The sequence below is a fragment of the Ruditapes philippinarum genome, unplaced genomic scaffold, assembly GCF_026571515.1.
Source record: "Ruditapes philippinarum isolate M1 unplaced genomic scaffold, ASM2657151v2 ctg342_1_1_1_1, whole genome shotgun sequence".
NCBI classification, from domain to species: Eukaryota; Metazoa; Mollusca; class Bivalvia; order Venerida; family Veneridae; genus Ruditapes; species Ruditapes philippinarum.
Genome location: NW_026862072.1, coordinates 203260 through 226954, shown reverse-complemented (window position 1 = coordinate 226954; position 23695 = coordinate 203260). Strand labels below are relative to the sequence as shown.

General features: G+C 35.5%; 1 protein-coding gene across 1 annotated transcript; it reads right to left on the bottom strand.

Moving 5' to 3' along the window:
- Positions 1-23001, bottom strand: LOC132717846 (transcription initiation factor TFIID subunit 3-like). Its single transcript, XM_060701420.1, has 11 exons — positions 22882-23001; positions 16594-16760; positions 16112-16360; positions 14490-14646; positions 12305-13941; positions 9430-10097; positions 8682-8774; positions 6985-7181; positions 4594-5707; positions 2263-2363; positions 1-756 (listed from the first exon to the last, which is right to left on the bottom strand). Exons 2-11 carry the CDS (start codon positions 16757-16759, stop codon positions 642-644), a joined length of 4497 nt encoding a protein of 1498 aa, XP_060557403.1. The 5' UTR covers position 16760; positions 22882-23001; the 3' UTR covers positions 1-641.
- Positions 23002-23695: the final 694 nt, after the last annotated feature.

Sequence of the window (23695 nt, the reverse complement as noted above, 5' to 3'; positions counted from 1 at the left end):
TTGTTGATTGCACATTTATTTTAGAAATTAATACTGTACACAGTACAATAATATTACATTTTATACAATATAGCACTATTCTAAATTGTTGCAATAAATCATTATACATGCCATAATCAATAGCTGCCAACACAATAACTTGTATATTTGAATGTCAATGTTATCACTACCACATCAATCACCAAAATATTTTTCTAATCACAAATATCTTAAATTTAAGGATTTAATAACTTACTATTTTAATTTGAACTTAGATTATCACCAATTATTCAATTGCTTTTATAATTGTTCTAAAGAGTGAATGAAAAGGATTTAAAGGCTAACTATCACTAGATGTTTCACCACCATACCACAACGGAATTTCATGCCATTTTTGATATATTCACACTGATTGCATAAACTCAGTCAAAACCTATGTGCATCAAATGAACTTAAGTGGTTCATCACATAACCTAGAATGAATAATCACATGACCTTAAATGAATAATCTCATGTCCTATCCATTCCACATATCCCTTGTTTTCAATTCTGTACACATTATGCTATCAAATTCTTCTTGCTCGTCCTAAAGCTTCACTCAGTATTGTCCTTTTAGGGACAATCAGGTTTGTCATTTTAAGGTCAAGTCGTTTTAAGGTCAATCAAACTTTTTTCTTTTTCCGTCCTCTTTTGCTCTTAGATTTGTTGGGTTTCATACATTTTGGACAGTACCAGGATGAGTCCTCACTCGGTTCCTTCTCTATACCAACACAAACCCTGAAATGATATATAATGAACACTTTTAGTCTTAACCTAAACAACCTGTGAATAAAATGTACATCAGCACAGTGTTATTAAAATTTGGAGTCCAATGGCTACTTTGATCTTAATCTAAAATCTTGATCTCAAAACATAAGTGGTTTTTATGCTTATCTAACTTCAAAACAATGGTTTTCATAAATAACTGCATGAAAACTGTTTCAAGTAAAACCATTAGTCACCTTAGTGCAGTAAAGGATTAAGTCCTTCTAAATTTAATAGGAATTAACCAGTTATTGCACTAAGGTGGTAACATGGTCTCACACTCTCTGTTGAAAACTGGCAAATATCCAATGAAGTTATAGACAAAAGGTGCAACAAGTTATCAAAGTTGAAAAGACAAGGATATCATTATAATGCCTAAAATCAAAATTATAATTCAATTTTTAAAAGCATATATTAGCTTCAGTGACTGAGCCTTTAGCAAAAATCATATAGCCTTTTTGTGCATGAATTCCACACTGGAGACTTAAGCCTTTTGAAATTCACACAAAATGAGATATGGGCAAGTGGTAGAGTCTGTACTTAAAGATACTATCCATCACAAGTCTTATCAATAAACTGCATGCTTAATTTTTTTTTAATGCGTTTATTTAAGGTTGCCGCCGGAAAGCCCATATGGGCCACCATACACTCAAGTAGGGCCATCCTAGAGCGTCCCGTCGAGATTTTTTCGTCAATTTTTTTCCCAGCTTTTATTGGTGGAGGAAGGCCCCAGGTGCCTTCCCGGGCATTATTTCAGGCACGAGCGGTCACCTGGGTAGAACCACCGACCTTCTGTAAGTCTGCTGGATGGCTTCCTCACATGAAAGATTTCGACCTGAGTGAGGATCAAACCTACAGCGGTGAGGGACCTGTGATCTCAAGTCAGCATGCTTAATCACTTGACAAAGACATTTATAACTAGATCTAGTGCTTACTAAAAATTTGTCATGTAAAAACCTTAAACTGGAACTTTTTTGAGAATTGCATAAAGAATGAATGTTAATATCTGATTTTCAATCTTTGACTTGGGTATACACCAAGGTATGCATATCAAAAAAGTTATAATCTCTTATGTTACCTTCACATACAATTATTAACTTCCTACACAATCGAACTAAAGTAAATTCTGTATAAACCAATTATTAACTTTCATATAAAAAAATTAAGCACAAATGGACCAGTCATCTTATACTATGTGAGGATGTGATCGTGAGTACACTAGATATTGTGTACAGTTCGCTTCCTGTATTAACACTGAATGTTTACAAACATAGTAACATAAAACAAATATTTTGCGGAAAAGCTACATTATGTGATGTCATACCAAATCTACAACATACTATAATGCGTTGGTTGAAAACTGAGAAAGAAGGAATAAAAAATTTGCCTGCTAAAAGCATAACCTTTGTGTAAGCTTTATGGTCTGCGCTATAGTAAAGTAAGGTTTCAAGCCATAGTGGCCATGACAAATATACGTACCAGTGATACCATTCATCACAGATGTCACAGCCTATCATCGGGCTACCATCATCCTGCATCGTACATGCCGGACATATCCATATCTTCTCACCAGATTCATTCTGAAATAAATTTATGATAAACTCTTGAAACAGTTCTGAAAATAACTGATTATAATATCAGTTACAAAAATTTCTGACAGGTCATATAATATAATGTAATTGTTAGACGCAGGTTATAAATAACACAAATGTTTAGGTATGATCAACACATTATACTTATTATTATCATTATATATATATTGTTCTAGTGTCTTTAACAAATTTATAATATGAGACAATTGCTTTCTTCGAGTAAATAAAAAAAGGAATCTAGCTGTATATATAAATATCACATAGAAATCAACATTACAAATGAGCAGAATTATAATTATGCTTGGATTAATAAACACACACAAATGTATTTACTGGAATTTTTTTGGATTTTTCTTGGCAGGGTTTTATGTCCAAACCAACACTGTAAAGGTGGTCACATGGTGACTGTCCAGCTTTACTAATAGAGGAAGATTTCAGATGGTTTACAAGCATTATTTCAGGCATGAGCTGGCAACTGAGTAGAACCACCGCATTTCATGAGCTAGCTGGATAGTTTCTTTACATTCGTTAATTTTGTGTAACCACGATATCCAAAAATATGCCGGGGGGGGGGTTAAAAAATTTGTTCAGTTATACCTAAACCTAAAGCTATTTAAAATAATAATGGTAATAATAATACATTGTATGTAAATACAGTATAGTTATATAATAACATATACAAAACAAGAGCACCACTAGGCGGAGCATTATATGCCTGAAAGTGATTTTTTTTTTAGTAAAGATGAAGCATTTGTAAGACATTGGAATTAAATAAAGTATTACCTCCTTCAAATAACAATCCTCCTATGAAGTTTGAATATTGTGGTCCAAATGGAACTTAAGTTATGCCCTGGAAACTGTTTTCAGTTTTAAGGTAATAGTGACATTGACCTTTGACCTTGTGACCCCAAAATCAATAGGGGTCTTCTACCTAATATGGACAATCATCCTATGAAGTTTGAATATTGTGGGCCAAATGGAACTTAAGTTATGCCCCGGAAACTGTTTTCAGTTTTAAGTTAATAGTGACCTTACCTTTGACCTTGTGACCCCAAAATCAATAGGGGTTTTCTACCCAATATGGACAATCATCCTATGAAGTTTGAATATTGTGGGCCAAATGGGACTTAAGTTATGCTCAAGAAACCTTTTTCAATTTCAAAGTAATAGTGACCTTGACCTTTGACCCCAAAATCAATAGGATTCTTCTACCCAATATGGACAACCATCCTATGAAGTTTGAACACTGTGGGCCAAATGGGACTAAAGTTATGCTCCTGAAACTATTTTCAGTTTTAAGGTCATTGTGAGCTTGCCCTTTGACCTTGTGACCCCAAAATCAATAGGGGTCTTCTATCCAATATGGACAATCATCCTGTGAAGTTTGAACACTATGGGCCAAATGGGACTTAAGTTTTGCTCCGGAAACTGTTTTCAGTTTTAAGGTCATAGTGACCTGGACCTTTGACCTTGTGACCCCAAAATCAATAGGGGTCTTCTACCTAATATGGACAATCATTCTACAAAGTTTGAACACTGTGGGCCAAATGGGACTTAAGTTATGCTCCGGAAACTGTTTTCAGTTTTAAGGTCATGGTGACCTTGACCTTTGACCTTGTGACCCAAAAATCAATAGGGGGTCTTCTACCCAATATGGACAATCATCCTATGAAGTTTGAATACTGTGGGCCAAAAGGAACTTAACTTATGCTCCGGAAACGAAATTGCTAACGGACGGACGGATGCCAGGGGGTATAACATAATATGCCTGAAATTCTTTCGGGCATATAATAAACATACTTCACATATTCAACTGAGTTTAACTTCTTTTATTTCTTCATACATTTTTACAATAAATCCCTAGCCTCATTGGTGTAGATTTTAGCTGTATCAATACATCATTTTTATTGAATTTTATTTCAAGCCTAATAGTCTAATTTTTTTTTATAGAGATTAAAGTCTGATAAAAATGTAATCTGGAACTTGGCAAATGAGGGTTTTCCCCATCAAATCATTGGGTTTAAACAAACTTTACAGTTACAACTTCGATAAAAAGCATCATGTGTTGATCAATATTGTGAATGGGAGAGCACTGTTAAACTGTAACAATAAAAGTTTACTTGTCCGTGGATTAGATGGGCAAAAAACCACATTTGCCAAGTTCCAGATAACAGTTATTCATACGAAAATGTGATGAAGTATTAAAACAAACTCTCACCACAAATGTCCCTACAGTCTCTGTAATAACTGTTCTTTGGGCACGCTTCTGAGCAGAGGTAGGAGGCATTGGTGGTAACTCTGGTGGTGGCATTGGTTGTTTACTTGAGGAGCTGGATTCAATTTCATCATCTGTTGATATCTGTCGGGATATGGGCGAGGGTGAAGGTGAATGGGTACGAGATGGAAAAGCTGCTGGGGTAGGAGGTATCTGGAAATGAAGAGGAGAATCCCGTGCTGGTGAGGAAGCTGGGGAATACATTGGTGACGAAGGGAGTGAGGGTGATGGACTTGAGTTACGTCGTGGCGACGGGGTTCTCACTGTTGGGAAGTCAGTGAACGGTAATGATTTTATGGGTGATGTTTTAGGAGGAGACATGCTCCCCTTCTTTTTCGATGTTGGTGAGATTTTTGGTGATTTCTTAGGCGACACTTTACGGGGCGATTTGACAACTTTAACTGTTTTAGCTACTGGTACAGGCAAAGGTTTAGGTGTTAATGATTCCTTCACAAGTGGGGACATTGGCTTCTGCTCTTTCAGCAAAGACCTTGGTTTTGGAGGGGATATTTTCTTAGCAGGTTGGGGAGGAGATGGTGGGGGAGGAGCAGCTTTTAGGGCAGGGATAGTGATAGGGGATGGCACATTTTGTGGAGAAAATGGAGGTGAAATTGGAGAAGCCTCTTTTTCAGACTCTCTCTTAATGGCCGCCACGAGTCCTTCATTATGCTCGCCAAACAATAAACCAGATTCTTCTTTTTTAAACCCATCTCCTTTTGGTCTTCCTTTCTTTCCTGATCCTTTTCGTTTTCCTCTTTTCCCAGGTTTCTTTACAATGACTTTTCCTTTCACAACAGACACAGTCCTCTCCTCTTCACCTGATTTATTTCCTTTCTCATTTGCATCATCGTCATCAGAATTGTCTGAACCACTAGCAGTACTGTATTTAGGCTTTGGGGAGACTGTCCTTGATCCTGGACCAGGCGATGCTCTGGGTGAATCAGTTATCATAGATTCGTGTTTTGGAGTTGCCGATTTTTCTTTTTTGATGGAGGATACCCATGACTGGTCCCCTTCTGCAGAAGCATCAGGTTTTGGTGGTAACATTTTGAATTTCCTGTAAAGGAATGCATATTTATATTTGTTAAAAATCTTATTAAGTGTGTTCAATGTAGTTGTCACATAATTGTTATCATGTTAAAAATAATATTTATAAGCTCAGCAATATACAGTCCAGGACAATTGTTGTTAGTTTAAAAACAAGAGCTGTCCGTAGGACAGCAACGCTCGACTATTCTAAGTGCTTGATAGTAAAAAAGCCTTGATAATGTAAATTTTTCTGAGTAAACAAATGGGCAAATTTTTTCTTTAAATCCATATTACAGTTATAGGTCTTTTATGCTCTCAAAGAAGAGTATAAAATTTCAACTTGTTTCAATGCCATATGTCAATGGACTATATATTTAAGGTATTACAAAAACTTTAACGAAAATTCCAAGTTGAAAAAGACGCATAATTCTGCCAAAATACTTGATAGAGTTACCTTCTCCTGTCTGTAGGTTGGGGTCATGATGGTGAACAAGTGTGCAAAGTTTCAAAGCCATATGTCAATGGACTTTGAAAATATTTGAGGTATTACAAAAACTTTAACATAAGTGGTTACGCCGATGCCGAGGTCGACGCTCCGATGACTACAATAGCTCTACTTATTCTTATCGAATAGTCGAGCTAAAAACTACAGCAATTCAAATTTTGCATGTTTTTTTGGAACAATCAAATAATTTTCTTTAGCTAAAAAGTACCAAAGGTTAGTTAAGACAGGAATGAATTTAATGAGTAAAACAAAACAGCACTGACAAAATTTGTATCCTGGACTTACATTTCTGTATTGATATTCCATTAGAAGAATTACAAAAAGTAACAACTTTTCAATAAAGGCATCAACGGCTACTTGTAGCAGCCATAGTGCTTACTACCAATATAATGCCACTAGCGGATTGACATGGTACCCCACCCAGTGGCTTTATACTTAAACAGATATGATCAGTCCTGAAACTATATTTGTAAGTTTGAGTCCAAAGCAGGGATGAGTTACTTTAGTACAATCGTATAACTGTACTCAGTATGACGGTGGAACATACTACAGGACAACTACAAGGCAGACAACCTGTATCATTCTAGGCATTAGAGAAAAACTGAAAGCAGCCTTAATCTATAATAATTTCTTTTCCAAAATGGTAACAACAAGACATATTTTTGGATTTTACATTACACCAACACAGTAGAGGTCATATGGCAATTTTCCGAAATTCCTGATTTTTTTCTGCGTTAAATAAAGATTAAAAAAGTTTTGGGAAAAAAAAAAACCCATATAAAATGGTATAAGGTACTCACAATTTTGGAATTTCTGGTCGACTCACTGGTGACACTGACCCTGGCTTTGGTGATGCCTCAGGTTTAGCAGTAGTGATACTGAATGACTTGGGCGATGACGATGATCCACCGCCAAATTTTATCTTCAACTTTTGAAGAGGCACTACTGACGGAGACTCTTCCCTCTGTTCTTTCTCTCGATCCTTCTCTTTTTTCTCCTGAACAAAAAAATGAGCCGCGTCATGACAAAACCAACATAGTGTGTTTGCGACCAGCATGGATCCAGACCAGCCTGCGCATCTGCGCAGTCTGATCAGGATCCATGCTGTTCGCTTACCAACTTACCAACTCTATTACAAGTAGAGAAACTGATAGCGAACAGCATGGATCCTGATCAGACTGCGCGGATACGCAGGCTGGTCTGGATCCATGCTGGTCGCAAACGCACTATGTTGGTTTTGTCGTGACGTGGCTCAAATATCATCCTAAGCACACTATACAAGACTTACTTATACATGTATATCATATTAAGAAAGTGAAAATATAAAAAGCAATATTTGTACATTCAGCATGTTACAAATAATCATTGTATCATAGTTTGGAGACCTTTCTGTTGAAAATGTGCCAGGGTTAAATCGTATACATATACATGCACAGTGTGTTAACTGGAGTGCGGGTATTAGTTACCCGCACTCCAGAGCATGCCCATTGATTGGCTCATTTTTGCTGGGGTTTACATATTGTGACGGCAGAGAAAGGGAAAGCGACAGAAATGTCATATCCAGATGTTCATTCATTGGTTCATTTTTGCCGGGGTTTCATATTGTGATACAGGGAACGTGCGTTTATGTTTGACTATGATACAAAAGAGAAAGAACACCAAAACATTCGGCAATCTGATTTATACTCGGGGGCTATGCTCCCTCGTACAAATCAGATAGCCTCGTGTTTCAGTGCTCTTTCTATTACATATATTTAATGTAGGTTTAATGTAAAATAAGCAGCATTCAATCAAAATGTAATTTAACAAGAACAATAGTAATGTTTCAGTGCAAATGATGAATTTATTTGTCATTTGATTTTACTGACATATACCATAAAATGTATTAATAATAATGCTTGGTTTCCATGAAACAAATATTTAAAAGAGAAAAAAAACAACATAGTTATGAACAGTTAATTATTGAACATTCAACGGTTTATCAAGCTATCTTATGAATGTATTTGTTCCAGTTGTGATGAAATAACACAAGAAGGGGCACCTGAGGTCATGATGCACAACATTACACATGTATGTGCCTATATAAACTCTGTAAATAACCAAGGTATATCAAATGAAAACCGAAGAGTCATCTGTCCTAAATTGCAAGTTAAATAGATGGTAAAATGATACAATAAAGCTGGTTTTCAGTGCTAGTTAATTGTGATTTATTGTCCGATTTTCAAAATTCTTACACCACCGAAAAGCTTGTGTTCTTAGCTTTACATTAATGAACTTCAACATATCTTTTAATGCCAAAGGTCCTTAAATGAACTGTTATAAACTTACCACTGGTCAGACGATTTTCATTCGATATATACAGAGAGCTATGCAGCCTGTTATCTTTACTCGAAACACAACCGACAAGAAAAGCCTGTCGTCTGCTAGTTTGGACACTGTTTATCTGTGTATTCTGTGGTGTTCTTTAACAAATTTTGCATTACAAAATAGCAATTACCTTATGTTTCTCTTTCTTCTCTTTGTCATCTTCTTTCTCCTTCTCTCTATCCTTGTTTTTCTTCTTCTTTTTCTTTTTATCTTTCCTGTGTTCCTAAAATTCAAATTAAACATTTTACTTTTAGGGTGTTTATGCGTTTAATGCACAATGCACTGCTAAATCTCATTAGATTTGCCCTTTTTAACTTGAAATATGAGTAAAACATTTGAAGATATCTTAAAGGAAAATTTAACAGAAGCAGAAAACTCTCAGCAGCTTGATGAAGCAATATGTACAAAGATGTGACAACAGGATATGACTTAATGCATCTTATTCAAAATTCAAAGCAGTACACATATTTAATATACTTTTCTACAATTTGGCAATTTATTCACTGTGTGTTTAGGGTTATTTAGTCTCGATACTCATGTTAATCTTTATGTTAACTTAAAAGAGTATTAATGTTATATATGGTTCAAATTCAATGGATTCACCTAATCAAAGGCACTTACTATTCACAGAAAAATTATCTATTACTTGTGAAATGTGAACAATGTTCTTGTACTGTGCTAGTAAAAGGGTTATACTTTGGATGTTAAGAATGTTATCTCTGGAACATTTTACACCACACATTAAAAGTTTTACACTGACTGAGATTATTTATGCATTATAAATATATTTCTCATAATCTTTTGACAATTTATTTTACTCATCTGGAGAAGTGCTTCCTTTAACAATTATCAATCACTTATAAAGTATAACCATTTACCTTTGATCTATCTCTGTCCCTATCTTTACTATGCTCTTTACTTTCCCTATCTCTACTGTGTTCTTTATGCTCTCTGTCTTTACTGTGTTCTTTATGTTCTCTCTCCTTACTGTGTTCTTTACGATCTCTTTCTCTGCTGTGCTCTTTGTAATCTCTGTCCATACTATGCTCTTTATAATCTCTATCCCTGTAATGTTCTTTATGTTCTTTCTCCTTGATGTCTTTATCTCTATTATGCTCTTTATAATCTCTGTCTTTTTCCCTGTCCCTGTGCTCTTTATGTTCTCTTTCTTTATTGTACTCTCTATCTCTGCTATATTCCCTCTGCTCTTTTTCTCTGTAATGTTCTTTATGATCTCTATCTCTATGATGTTCTTTAAGTTCCCTATCTCTTTCTTTGCTGCGATCTTTGTGATCTCTTTCTTTATCGCGATTATCTCTATTCTTTTCTTTATGTTCTTTCTTATATCCACTTATTTCTTTATCTCTAATATGTTCTTTATAATCTCTTTCGCTACTGCTGTCTTTGTAATCTCTTTCCCAGCTCTTTTCTTTATCATATTTGTCTTTGTGATCAAAATCTCGTTCTTGTTTTATCTCCCTTTCAGCCTCCCATGACCTCTCTTTACTTATATCTCTCATGAGCAGATCCTTTGCTGGGGAAGATTCTGAGAAAGAAAGAATAGCTGTCATAAGACTTAACATAACCATGATAAATATCTTAAATGGACTTGTCCATCTTTCAATATGGGCAAAACTATTCACCAATATAAACAAGAGGGCCATGATGGCCCTGAGGTCGCTCACCTGTATATAGGTCCCCGGAGCGGGGCCAGTTTAAACCCCAGGGCTTTTATTTGAGCAAACTTGGAAGACACCCATTAGAAGATGTTTCATGATGTTAAGTTTTTACTACACACATATAATGAAAAACAATGACCTCCGCCCACCCCCCCCCCCCGGCCCCCCTTTGGCAGGGCCAATTTAAACCCAATGGTTTTTATTTGGACAAACTTGGTAGACACCAACAAAAAGATGTTTCCTGCTTAAAATCTAACCTCTAGCTCAATGGGTTTTTTAAAAGAAGATTTATAGTTAAAAACAATGACACCTCTGGGGCGGGGCCAGTTTTAACCCCAGGGCTTTTATTTGAACAAACTTTGTAGACACTTACTAGAAGATGTTTCATTCTTAATATCTAAACTCTAGCTATTTGGGTTTTTTCAAAGAAGATTTTTAAGTTTTTGCCATACACATATAAGAAAAATCAATGAACCCCCGGGGCGGGGCCAATTTTGACCCCAGGGCTTTTATTTGAACAAACTTTGTAGACACCCATTAGAACATGTTTCATGCTAAATATCTTAGCTCTAGCTCTTTGGGTTCTTTAAAAGAAGACTTTTTAAGTTTTTACTATAATTGCATATAGGGAAAATCAATGACCCCCTGGGGTGGGGCCAGTTTTGACCCTAGGGTTTTTATTTGAACAAACTTGGTAGACACTCACTAGAAGATGTTTCATGCTTAATATCTAAACTCTAGCTATATGGGTTTTTTCAAAGAAGATTTTTTAAGTTTTTACTATACACATATAAGGAAAATCAATGACCCCCCTGGGGCTGGGCCAATTTTGACCCCAGGGCTTTTATTTGAACAAACTTTGTAGACACCTATTAGAACATGTTTCATGCTAAATATCTTAGCTCTAGCTCTTTGGGTTCTTTGAAAGAAGATTTTTTAAGTTTTTACTACATGCATATAGGGAAAATCAATGACCCCCTGGGGCGGGGCCAATTTTGACCCCAGGGCTTTTATTTGAACAAACTTGGTAGACACCCATTAGAAGATGTTTCATGCTAAATATCTTAGCTCTAGCTCTTTGAGTTCTTTAAAAGAAGAGTTTTTAAGTTTTTACTATATGCATATAGGGAAAATCAATGACCCCCTGGGGCGGGGCCAATTTTGACCCCAGGGCTTTTATTTGAACAAACTTGGTAGACACTCACTAGAAGATGTTTCATGCCAAATATCTAAGCTATAGCTCTTTGGGTTTTTTAGAAGAAGATATTTAAAGTTTTTTCTTTTGGTTGCCATGGCAACCAGAGTTCTGCATGGAATTAAATTCTTTGAACAATTTTTAAAGGTGACCCCCAAAGGAACATTCCTGTGAAGTTTGGATGAAATTGGCTTAGTGGTTTATGAGGAGATGTCATTTAAAGTAAAAGTTTACGGACGGACGACGGACCATCTTTCATTCTGGACAAAACCATTCACCAATATTTGGGAACATTTCTAAATATGTATTAATGAATAGCAAACAGGGCAGACCATGATCAGACAGCACAGTCACATGGATCAAGGATCAGTTTGGACTTAATTCTATAAGATTTTAGAAACATTAAGTCAAAATATGACTTAATGATTATGAATGGGGAATAATATTAAAGAAAGCAAATATATTTTTTTTTTATAGATATGCAAATGCTGAATCCTTCAAATATGAAAATGTTACTACATGTATCTAAATATATGTTATCAAGGCATGAAAATTTATACATTTTTATATTCTTATAATGCTCCTCTTGAATTCATCCCGTGTTCAAAAAAATTCTTGTCTTAAAATGAAAATAAAAGCTATAATCCAAACTAAACGAAAAACAGGCCTCTTTAGTTTTTGCAAGTACATGTATATTTACTGGATTCCATACAACTTTGATGCCTTACAAAAATGATAAAACAGATGCCATATGGAAGTTTTAAACAGACAGACAAATGCTATGCATAATGATGTTAATATCAGTAAAAATAAAAAATCACTGTAAAGTTTTCAGTTTTCCATGATTTTTTTTTAACATTATCTCAATTTCTGACCTACCTTTCGATGAAGGAAAATGTGTATTGTCATCAGATGCTGGTTCTCGTCCAAAAGGTATTGATCGAACTGATCCTGGAGACATTCCAGGGGAGACATCCCTTGAGCCAGATGATTCAGCCGGTTCTGTCGGTGCTGGACTTGGCATAGATGAAGATCTATCTTCTGCTGATGGTGTCCTGCTAATCGGAACAGGCGATACCTTTTTCTCAGGTGACTTTGAAGCTGGTGATCGTGATGGAAACTCAAACAGAGTGGCTTCTGAATCTGTGTTATCCAGCTTGAAAATATGCGTACTAGAATCATTTGAGTCATTGTTTTCATCAAACTTCAGGTGAGAAATAGCTCTAGGGCTTCCTCCTCTTGGACTTGCTCCCCTACTTCTAGGGCTCTTTGATCCCCTCGGTCTGCCTCTTGGTCGTGGACTCAAACCAGAACCTTTTGGTCTTCCTGGACTTCGCCCACTACTTGGTCTGCCTGGACTTCGGTTCAAGGGTGGACGACCTGGACTTCTATTCAGAGGTGGTCTTCCAGGACTGCGATTGAGTGGTGGCCGTCCCGGGCTACCTCTGTGCAACGGTGGCCTTCCCCGTCTTCCGCTCACTGGTGACCTACCAGCATAGCTTCTATAAAATCCACTTCCACTACCTCTTGGGCGACCCCTAGGTCTTGGGCTTACTGATGTTCCTGACCCAATCAAAAATTTAAGATGAGGGGCAATGGTAGTTGGTGGTGGAGAAGTAAATGAACCGTCTGGTTCAGATCGTGACGAAGGCTCTGTTTTATTTTCGCTCTCTTCCTCATCTTCTTTAATATAAGATTCGCTGATGTGACTCACACGCCACTCATCCACTGCTTTTGATTTCTTCTCTTTTGAAACGGTTGGCTCTTTGTGCACTGATTTTTCAAAGTCTGGTTCTGAACACTTATTCCCTATAACGGAATCTATTGTGTCCTCATAATCGCGTTCTTGCTGTTTACTTAGAGCTGTCACTTTCGGTCGGTAATCCAAATATTTCAAGAGTTCTGGTTCCTTCCCCTGATCCTCTGTTTTGACAACACTGATGTTCGGTGGAGGAGGTGTGGGCTTAAGAGACAAATCTATGGGTCCTTCCTGTCCTGCTGTAGCCATTGGATTTGTTCCTGAAACAGCTGATATCTTTGAAAATCCAATTGATCCTTTAGTGTGAACTACAGCTGCTCTCCCTGGAGAACGTGGCCGTCCTGGACCTCTTTTTATTTTGAATGGTTTCTGTGATAACTTATCCCGTTTAAATTCTTTCAATTTCTTCTTTGCCTTTGGTTTATACTCTGGATCATTTAGGTCAAAGTCAAAAGCTCCTGCATCCTTCTCTTTGTTTCCAACTTCAACGATATGACCGCCTTTGTTTGGATCTTTGTTAAAGTCTAGCTTAATAACAGATGCATCTGTCGGCAAATGAATTCCCGGTGTTGAAGCTTGTCCAGCGTTTTTCTGCCGAACAATGACAATCTGTTTGAAGCCCGCAGGAGGGGCCTTGGAGTCCGGCACCTTGCCCTCCCTGATGGGAGAAAGTATACCACTATGAGTCATCACAACACTGGTCATCTCATATTGCGACTGGGAAGCTTCTTCTGGCAAAGGCTGCGATGTTGTCAACCTGAAATAGGTAACAAAACTTTCAATACAAGTAACAAGCATGAGGAAAAGAAAATTATCAGATATTTTTAATTGACTCTAATAGTTTATTATCATATTTGTCAAGCTATAAATTACAGACTATATCAAAAATTCTTCAAAAACTGTATAATCATATTGTTTCATATTCTCATGTTTCTAAATTATTGATAATAATTTATTGGGAAAGAGTTTTAGCAAAAAGGTGTAATCTATTATCTTATACAAATGGATTATATATGAAAACAGAATAAAATGTTGAAAAACAAAATATTCAGCTGCTATTATGATTTCATACAGGCACCCTGCACATTACTATTAATTCAAAATGATTATTTCATCAGTTAAGGTAATTTGGCAAAATAAATAGGCAAACTTATATTCTTATTTTATAGATATTGCTTTTATACCCTTTTAAGAGCCTAAAATGGCTTATTTACCCTTTAATGCGGAACATTTAAGTTATCAGAATAAGGACTAAATATAATGTTAAAGATAAAAAAATTTCATACACATTGGATGAACACGCACCTTTGTCTTTTAAATGGTGGGACTGAACCATCACCTGGACTAGGTACCGGCCTTTTGTCACCAGGACTTGGGCTCAATTCTACAACTGGTGGCTCCACCTGTAGTCTTTCTGGGCTGGCTGGTCTTGCTGATTGGTTTGTATCTTCAGGTTCTTCTTCTGTAAATATCAATAAACATTTACTTTGCCTTCATGTCAACAACATTTAAATAGAAAGTTTACTAAATGAACTTAAACTCTGAATTGGCCCTGATAAAAATCATTACCCTGTACAAGAATACATCTGTTACCTCATATAACTAGCAGTGTCTTTACATGACAGGGATGCCCCCCACATTCCACTGATTTGTCAGTCTATAGATGGTCAGCAAGACTGACAGACAAGGGCAAATGTTTATGCCCACCACCTTAATTGTAAGAGCAAAAAAAATGAAAGCAGTACAACTCCATATATTTTAGTTTATCATTATTGTTTAAATAAAGGTTATATATAAAACTTGTAGCTGATTCTTTTGAACCACTGTCAAGTCTCCTTCCTTGATCTAGCTTGTAGTGATGTCATATGAGGAAATCAGGGTTGTGAATCTAGATGGTCACATGTACCCACGATCCATAGGTTGAAATGCAAACACCTTGATCAGAGTAGCCCATCTGTCCATGTGTATGTAGCTTTATTTGTTAAAGTAAAATGACATTGCAATACCAATATATGACAAAATCTATGTGTTTTAATAAATGCTAACACATATAACTACATTATAAACACATACATTTAACCGAGCATTTTACTATGGTTGATAAAACATACACATTTTAGTATAATTACTAACACTATCTTAATTTTTTATTTAATTGATCTATTGCACAAATGTACAAAACTGTTTGTCGGTATCATATTTTGCCAATTAATAAGGAATTTTTAACAACTATGGTGAGACATTTACATATTTCCCTACAGAGCTACAATACTCGTCTCCCACAAATATACAATGCCATTTATTATTCCTGGTACAATAGTATATCTGTGCTTACCAAAGTAATTTAGTATCATCATAAACTTGTGAAAATATGCTTTGTTTTCATTTATCATTGAAATTCAAACATGGTATTTTAGCAAAAACCAGTAGTATTAGCTAAAAGAATTCAAAGGAAGATGGCAGTATTTCTGTTAAAATGAAAGCAGCTACATTGCGTCAATGATCATCTGTATGCTGAATGGAAAGCTATGTCACATATGAACCGCGTCACGACGAAACCAACATAATGGGTGTGCGACCAGTATGGATCCAGACCAGCCTGCGCATCCGCGCAGTCTGATCAGGGTCCATGCTGTTCGCTACCAGTTTCTCTACTTGTTATACGGTTTGTAAGCGAACAGCATGGATACTGATCAGACTCACGGATGCGCAGGCTGGTCTGTATCCATGCTGGTCCCAAACGCATTATGTTGGTTTTGTCATGACGCGGCTCATATAATAACTCACTGCCTTCAGAAACTAACACATACATTGTCATGTATGGTAATTCAAAGTCATCCTTAATAACTACTAAGCCACCTGATTGGTCCAAGAAATGTTTGTGAAAATACTTTTGCAAAAAAAAAAGAAGACATTTTTCAAAGTACCATTTAGTTCTGGGTGCATGTATGGTAGATATTCTGGGACATATTCGAACACCTTCCTCTGCTGTACTTCTGTACTGTCAGGATTTGGGAACTTTAAGTCATTTTCCTGGGGTGTTGGGTATGACACAATTTCCTTGGCAAATGGTAATGGATCCACATGTTTGACATAATCTTCTAATTCGTGCACTTGAACACCCATGTGTGTAAATGCCATGAATACATCTTCGAGGCGAGCATCTGTCCGTCCAACTGAAATTTTGTTAAAAAATCTTGTTCTCTTGAAAACGGAACAGTCAACTAGAAAATGCTATGCTTGTAATGTTTATTTACTGACTGACCACTTACTATATTATGTTTTAAAAGAATAAAGTGTTACATTTTATAAATGGGCGTTTCAAAGGGTAACCTTTTTAATAAATAATCTTTATTTACAAGTACTTTCACTGTAAGCAATGTACAACTTATTTATTTCTTTAACTTACATTGTTCTGAGTATCTATGGGTCACTTTGCCTACTTGAACCAAGTACCTCTCTAGGACATCTGTCAAAAGCTCCATGGGTGTTGTATGTATAGAGTTCCATCCCAGGTGTTGACAGATCTGTGCCACTGCCACACGCAGACATGCTCGGCTATATTCCTGTGTCATTCTGATAACCAAAAAAAAATGTAATTGTAAAGACATTACAATGTTTCAACTGAAAATATTTGTAAAATAATAAAAATAACAGCAAGGTTACAATTCAAAAAGGTGTAACAGTAAATCACCAGACTTATGACAGCATAATGGTCTGTTGATGTAGGGTTTTAGAAATTATCCTTCAAATCTTTTCAATTACTTTTTTATGCCGTAAAGGTACAATGTTTTCCATCTGGAACAATCCACATTTTTTTATACAGTTTTTTCCCTTTTCAAACTCTGACACCCGGCCCCACCCTACTCTGCTTATTTATCAACTGCATAAATGCAACAGAGACAGCTTAACATATTTTCAAGGTTTGTGACACCTACTTTTTCTCCTATTCTCAAAATCTTGATGAAAACCCTAACTGACTGTCTAGCATTGTTAAGCATTGCGCTCAGTAAATTTAAGCTAATAAATTATTAATAATTATTCTTTCTCAGGACCCTCAATCCAATTTGTGATACGATTTGCTATTATGGGACATTTTGAAATGGGAATGAAAATCTTCATGGTGCACCCATATAAATATCAAACTATGTAAAACGGTAAACGGTGCATACATACAATATTCCGCTGACAAGAAGGTGCCCGAGAAAAACGCTGTGAATCAGCGTGTTTTGCTTGTCGAAAACAGCATAACTTTGATTTTTTTCTGGGAAATTTAAGATATTTTGAGGGGGAATTTTAACCTTTGTCAGGGAAAAAAAACCATACTTTTTTGGTGGGGGACTGCGGCCGATCGAGAGCTCTGTTTCTGTTGTAATTATAACTAATAAAATTTCAGCTTGTGAATAATATTGTTAAGACAATGCACGGGCAGCAGGAAATACCCAAATACACCCAAATATACCCAAATATTGCCCAAATATACCCAAATATTGCCCAATTATACTAAAAATAACTGTTTTATACTAAAAAAGTGCTGTTTTAATCATGAATACAACATACACTTTCACTAATATATATTCAAACATACCCAAATATAATTTTTCCTATCATTGTGATTTGAACCATTAAAGCTATTTTTTTAAATAACATGGACACTTGACACATATGAAATTTCAACAAAATTACACCTTTAAAATGTAATTGTAGACAACAAATATCATATCTTGATTTAAAATTGCAAGTACATTCATAAAGAACCTATACTCAGTATAGTAGATAAGCAAATGTCACAACTTTATTTTCTTACAACATCTAAACTGCCCATTTCAACGGAATGAATGAAAGTTAAAGCAGACTAAGTAATATTATTTTTATAAATATTTATTTATTTCTCATTATAATCTATATTTTATACAAACAAAATTAAATATTGCTATATTTGGGTATTATACCGTATATTTGGGTATTTCGTGCCGCCGCAATGCACTTCACTTTTTGTCATTAAAACTTTACAAGATCTATCACATCATAAACATCTCAGTGTTGTTTTCTAACTTTTGGGGGAAGAGGGTCGTGCCCTTTTTAGGGGGGAAAAATGCAATAGGAGGGGGAATTTTATTTCTTCACAAATGAGAAGAAACGAAAAAGAATGCAGAGCATATTTTAATATACCACAAGTTTACCACTGTAAGATTTACTTTTGAGCGACATTGTTTTCTTTCAGGTAGAAAAGGGGAGCAACTCTTGCAACACAAGTTTAAAATATGTCGCTTTTTCTTAATATACGGATCTAAAATATCGACAGCAGAATTTAAAGCATTGCATTTTAAACTTTAAATTTCGGCACTTGGCCGCCATATTGCCAAAATGTTTGACCACGTGATTACGAGATTGACCTTTACGAACCCATGTGCTTCCAATATTTTTATAAATTACTTTTTTTAAAGATATTGAAAAGGGTGATTTACTGACTTTTGTATTCAATAAAAAAATTCTAAAATAACTAAAAATTTCATGAAAATAAATAAAAACATTATCTTGAATAAAAATATTGAAATCATGTCAAGAAAGATGTTCTAAATATAGCACACGACTCTATTCTAATCGGTTCCCGCGAATGACGTCATACGAGATCTCGCATGGCACCTAAATGTCATGGCCGACTGTAGCCGGTGTAACTGATGTTTTACACTTAAATAGTCAATTTTAATGATGGTATTAATATTTTGATACTTTAATTGGTATAGAACAATATTAAAATATTGTTTTATCGTATAAAAAGCACAAGAATTGATTGCAGTGTTTTTTTTCAGTTTTGGGGGAAGGGGGTCAGTGCCCATTGGGTGGGGAAAAATAGCGCGTAAATGCCAAAAAAGGGGAATTTTCAGTGTTATTAATATTCAATAAAAAGACTAAAAATACATGATTTTTTAACAATCCTATAAAATAAATAAAATAACTAATTGAAATTAGTTAACAACTTTATTAACTGAGTGACTTCAGTTCAGTTTGATTCTTGTTTGGGTTTATTTTTTTGACGGTGGGGAATTTTCGCAATTTCATGGGGAAAAATATATATTCCGAGAGGTGGGGAAAGGGGCCGAATATCGCCGAATATTTCGACCAAAAAAAACACTGGATTGGGTCAAGTGTATTTGCAAGTGAAAAATAAGGTCAAATCAACTTAGGTTAGGTTTCGTAACGGGTTTTATCCAAAACTTTAATGCCGCATCAGATGAAAGACAAAAATGTTAAATAGCGGCTCAGCCAGAACTACATGAACTAAGACCTGATCAATTGCAGGGTTCCCGCTGTCGCTCGCCAATGGCGCCAAATGCGACAAAATATTAATTCTGGCGCATAAAATCTTCAATTGGCGAATTTTACTGGCGCCAACGTAAGATAAAAGCATCCGACAACTAGTACACTTAAATATCATAAGCGGCCGCGTCAATTACATAAGCGGCCCTAATGTGAAAGGTCACGCGCAATTAGTTTGTTTATCAAACTGTATCATCAATTATGTCATCAATTGTGTGACACTTCGGGAAAATGACAAGATTAAAGTGTCAATGTGTTAATTGGAACAATTTACGTCTTTAATCCTCTGACTTGGAGCACTGATAATTACAAATGTGGTCAAATGGTGTTAGTAGCGAATCAGAGAAATGAAAGATCGTCCGTGATGTTGACAAACATTGAACTTTAGGTAAGTTGGCTCGTCAACTGATTTAAATAATTACAGTTTAAATATAAAATCGGATGACAATTAAAAGAATAATTTCACTAATGATTGATCTAAAGCCACAGTTTACTGCAGCGTTAATATTTTCATATCTGAATGTAAAATGCTGAAATGTCTAATCACATGCAAAACCTATTAAAATAAACAATATTCTTCATTGTTAAAAAGTACTTCGTATCTATTTCATTTTTGATCTTATTGATTTTTAGATGAAGTCAATTTACAGTAATGTTTTTTTTTTATTTTGTATCTGTAGATCACCAGAATGTCAGGTAGAAGCTGGAAAGATCATGGCTCAGTCCAGTCAGTGAGAATGAATAAGTGATAAGAACTGCTATAGGCAAAACAGTGGAAAACAGTACCTCCAAACCTCACTACTAACTTAAAATGATGTTTTTGATTATACTTATACGCAGAAAGCCCGAGCGGGGCCAAAGGCCCCACGAGGGCTGTAGCGCTCTTAGATAACATGTATGACGCGTATTAATTCAAATGAAATCAAAATAAAAGTAAATGAAAATTTCAAAAAATATATATCCTATAACTAATGAGCTGTGAAAAAAACCTTAGTTTACTGGGCGCCGCCATTTTGAAATCCTTTTGAGCTAAATATAGATATCAGAGCGCTTTTAATGAGCGTCTACATAATTCAGACTATTGCTAGCAGACGCATGCTAAATAACACTTTCGGTGAAAGAATGATGTACAAAATCCGAAAATAAATATGCATTTCATCGATAAGAACTATAGTAACCACTATAAATATACAAAAGTTACTTTAACATATATTTTTATAAATAAGCACATTAAAAAATAACGTTAAAACAACAACTGTGATTAGAGATTAACAAAAATGGCGGACGGGATTTCCAAACGCCGACGTATGCGCAGTGATCCCCTTTACGTTCGGAGATTTTCGGAATATTCCGAGCGCTCCGATGATAGGTTGAACACCACCAATTTATTCGTTTTGTTTACGGTACAAAATACCTGCCTGGTTTATCATAATTCATAAGAGCTTTCCGCGCCATAGGTAGCACCTAATTTCATATTAATGTCACATGTATCTATTCAAATGAAATTTGAAAACCACATAATACTATGTCCATATTTTAGATAATAAACATGTGCAGCTGTAATAAAATGAAACATTATAAATATGTGTTTTTAATCTTAATGATATATAACTGCTACACTAACAAAGTTCTATGCTCCTGCGTTTATGAATAAATTATGCAAATGAGCCACGTTGAGCCGCCATGTTGGAGTTTCGGTAAGCGTGTTGGAAATTGCTACCTGTTCGTTTTGAAAGCTCGTCCTAACTTACAGTTTCCTTGAATGTAGGAAAACTTGGTTTTGTTTGATTGCATACTGAATGATAGGTATTACAAAATAAATATAATGAAAATCGATCAATCAATAATTGTATACGAGCGTTATAAAGTCAATTTAATTCGTCAGAATAATAAGATTCTGTTGCAGGGTATCGGTAAAAGACTGCTTTTTTTCCCATTTTTGAAATTTATTTGAACACGGAGACAATTTTTCTCAAACAGGTTTATGAATATACTTTACGTTGCAACAGAGTTTACCGTGTGTCCATTCCTTATTTAAATTGTCTAAGAAGTTAAATCTGTTTGTTTACATGTAAATGTGTACCGTCATTTTGACCGACTGGAATAAAAACTATTATGACAGTGATAATACCGGATATGTAATGAAAATTACGCCGTGTAGTGCAAAGTTTTCGACATTGCAATTAAAATTAACGCTTACGTTGATTTAAAACTGTTCCTTGTCAGCAAAATTGAAACCGAAAGTAGTGGTTGTTCTAGAATTTAATCGAATAAAATGGGTGGGATTTAACCACCGCGCATGCCCTGTGCGAACGTATTGTTTACATCCGGTCGTAGCATAGGGTAAGAGTGCAAACTTTGTTAGTGCAACGCACTAACAAAGTTCTATGCTCCTGCGTTTATGAATAAATTATGCAAATGAGCCACGTTGAGCCGCCATGTTGGAGTTTCGGTAAGCGTGTTGGAAATTGCTACCTGTTCGTTTTGAAAGCTCGTCCTAACTTACAGTTTCCTTGAATGTAGGAAAACTTGGTTTTGTTTGATTGCATACTGAATGATAAGTATTACAAAATAAATATAATGAAAATCGATCAATCAATAATTGTATACGAGCGTTATAAAGTCAATTTAATTCGTCAGAATAATAAGATTCTGTTGCAGGGTATCGGTAAAAGACTGCTTTTTTTCCCGTTTTTGAAATTTATTTGAACACGGAGACAATTTTTCTCAAACAGGTTTATGAATATACTTTACGTTGCAACAGAGTTTACCGTGTGTCCATTCCTTATTTAAATTGTCTAAGAAGTTAAATCTGTTTGTTTACATGTAAATGTGTACCGTCATTTTGACCGACTGGAATAAAAACTATTATGACGGTGATAATACCGGATATGTAATGAAAATTACGCCGTGTAGTGCAAAGTTTTCGACATTGCAATTAAAATTAACGCTTACGTTGATTCAAACTGTTCCTTGTCAGCAAAATTGAAACCGAAAGTAGTGGTTGTTCTAGAATTTAATCGAATAAAATGGGTGGGATTTAACCACCGCGCATGCCCTGTGCAAACGTATTGTAATTTGTTTACATCCGGTCGTAGCATAGGGTAAGAGTGCAAACTTTGTTAGTGTGCTAAAGATAGGCATGTCTCCCTTGCAGAATTACTGGCTCCATATTGGCTCCAACTTTGGAGCCATTGGCTCCAACTTTTTCTAATTGGCGAATTTGGTGGCGCAAACTAAATTATTTTGACCCAGAGGGAACCCTGAATTGTACCTCATTTAAATACCGTTTAATAAAAGAGACAGCCATTTACACGGATAAATGAAACGTCCAACAATATGATAAATGAAAGTTTGACAGTAAAAACGTAGTTACCTTAATGCATTTTGTTTTAAACAAGGTATAAACAATAAAATCTAAATTTCAACATTGTAAATGTAAACTTGTCGCCATCTTGAAAAATAGTTCAGCTTTTTCACCGTACACGTTCATATACCGGATTTCTTTTTTTTTATATTGTGGTTGTCAAGTAATAAATTTTACAAAGTTCGTATCTTTTATTATCTATACAATAAGCCATGTTTACGGGTTTTTTACACAGAATTAACCGTTCTTCGGATGAAAATTCATCTGCTTATTGCTTATTTTTCAGAAATGCTACGCAAATAATACTGTATAGATTATGTATAATTATTGGAAATTTACTGCAGTACAGTATGTATTGCTATTAAAACAAGAGGGCCATGATGGCTCTGAAGTCGCTCACCTGTATATAGGCCCCCGGAGCGGGGCCAGTTTAAACCCCAGGGCTTTTATTTGAACAAACTTGGTAGACACCCATTAGAAGATATTTCATGCTTAACATCTAAGGTCTAGCTGGTCAAGTTTTTTTCTTTGCACATATAGTTAAAAACAATGACACACCTGGAGCAGGGCCAGTTTTGACCCAAGGGCTTTTATTTGAACAATCTTTGTAGACACTTACTAGAAAATGTTTCATGCTTAATATCTAAACTCTAGCTATTCGGTTTTTTTTCAAGAAGACTTTTAAGTTTTTGCTATACACGTACATATAAGGAAAATCAATGTCAGCCCGGGCGGGGCCAGTTTTGACCCAAGGGCTTTTATTTGAACAAACAACATGTTTCATGCCAAATATCTAAGCTCTAGCTCTTTGGGTTTTTTAGAA

Excerpts from the sequence above, each read along its gene's own strand:
- LOC132717846 (XM_060701420.1), bottom strand. The coding sequence starts at position 16,759 with ATGACACAGGAATATAGCCGAGCATGTCTGCGTGTGGCAGTGGCACAG. Across the intron at positions 16,361-16,593 it reads CCATAGATACTCAGAACAAT|TTGGACGGACAGATGCTCGC; the intron begins GTAAGTTAAAGA and ends ACAAAATTTCAG. Across the intron at positions 14,647-16,111 it reads CATGCACCCAGAACTAAATG|AAGAAGAACCTGAAGATACA; the intron begins GTACTTTGAAAA and ends TGATATTTACAG.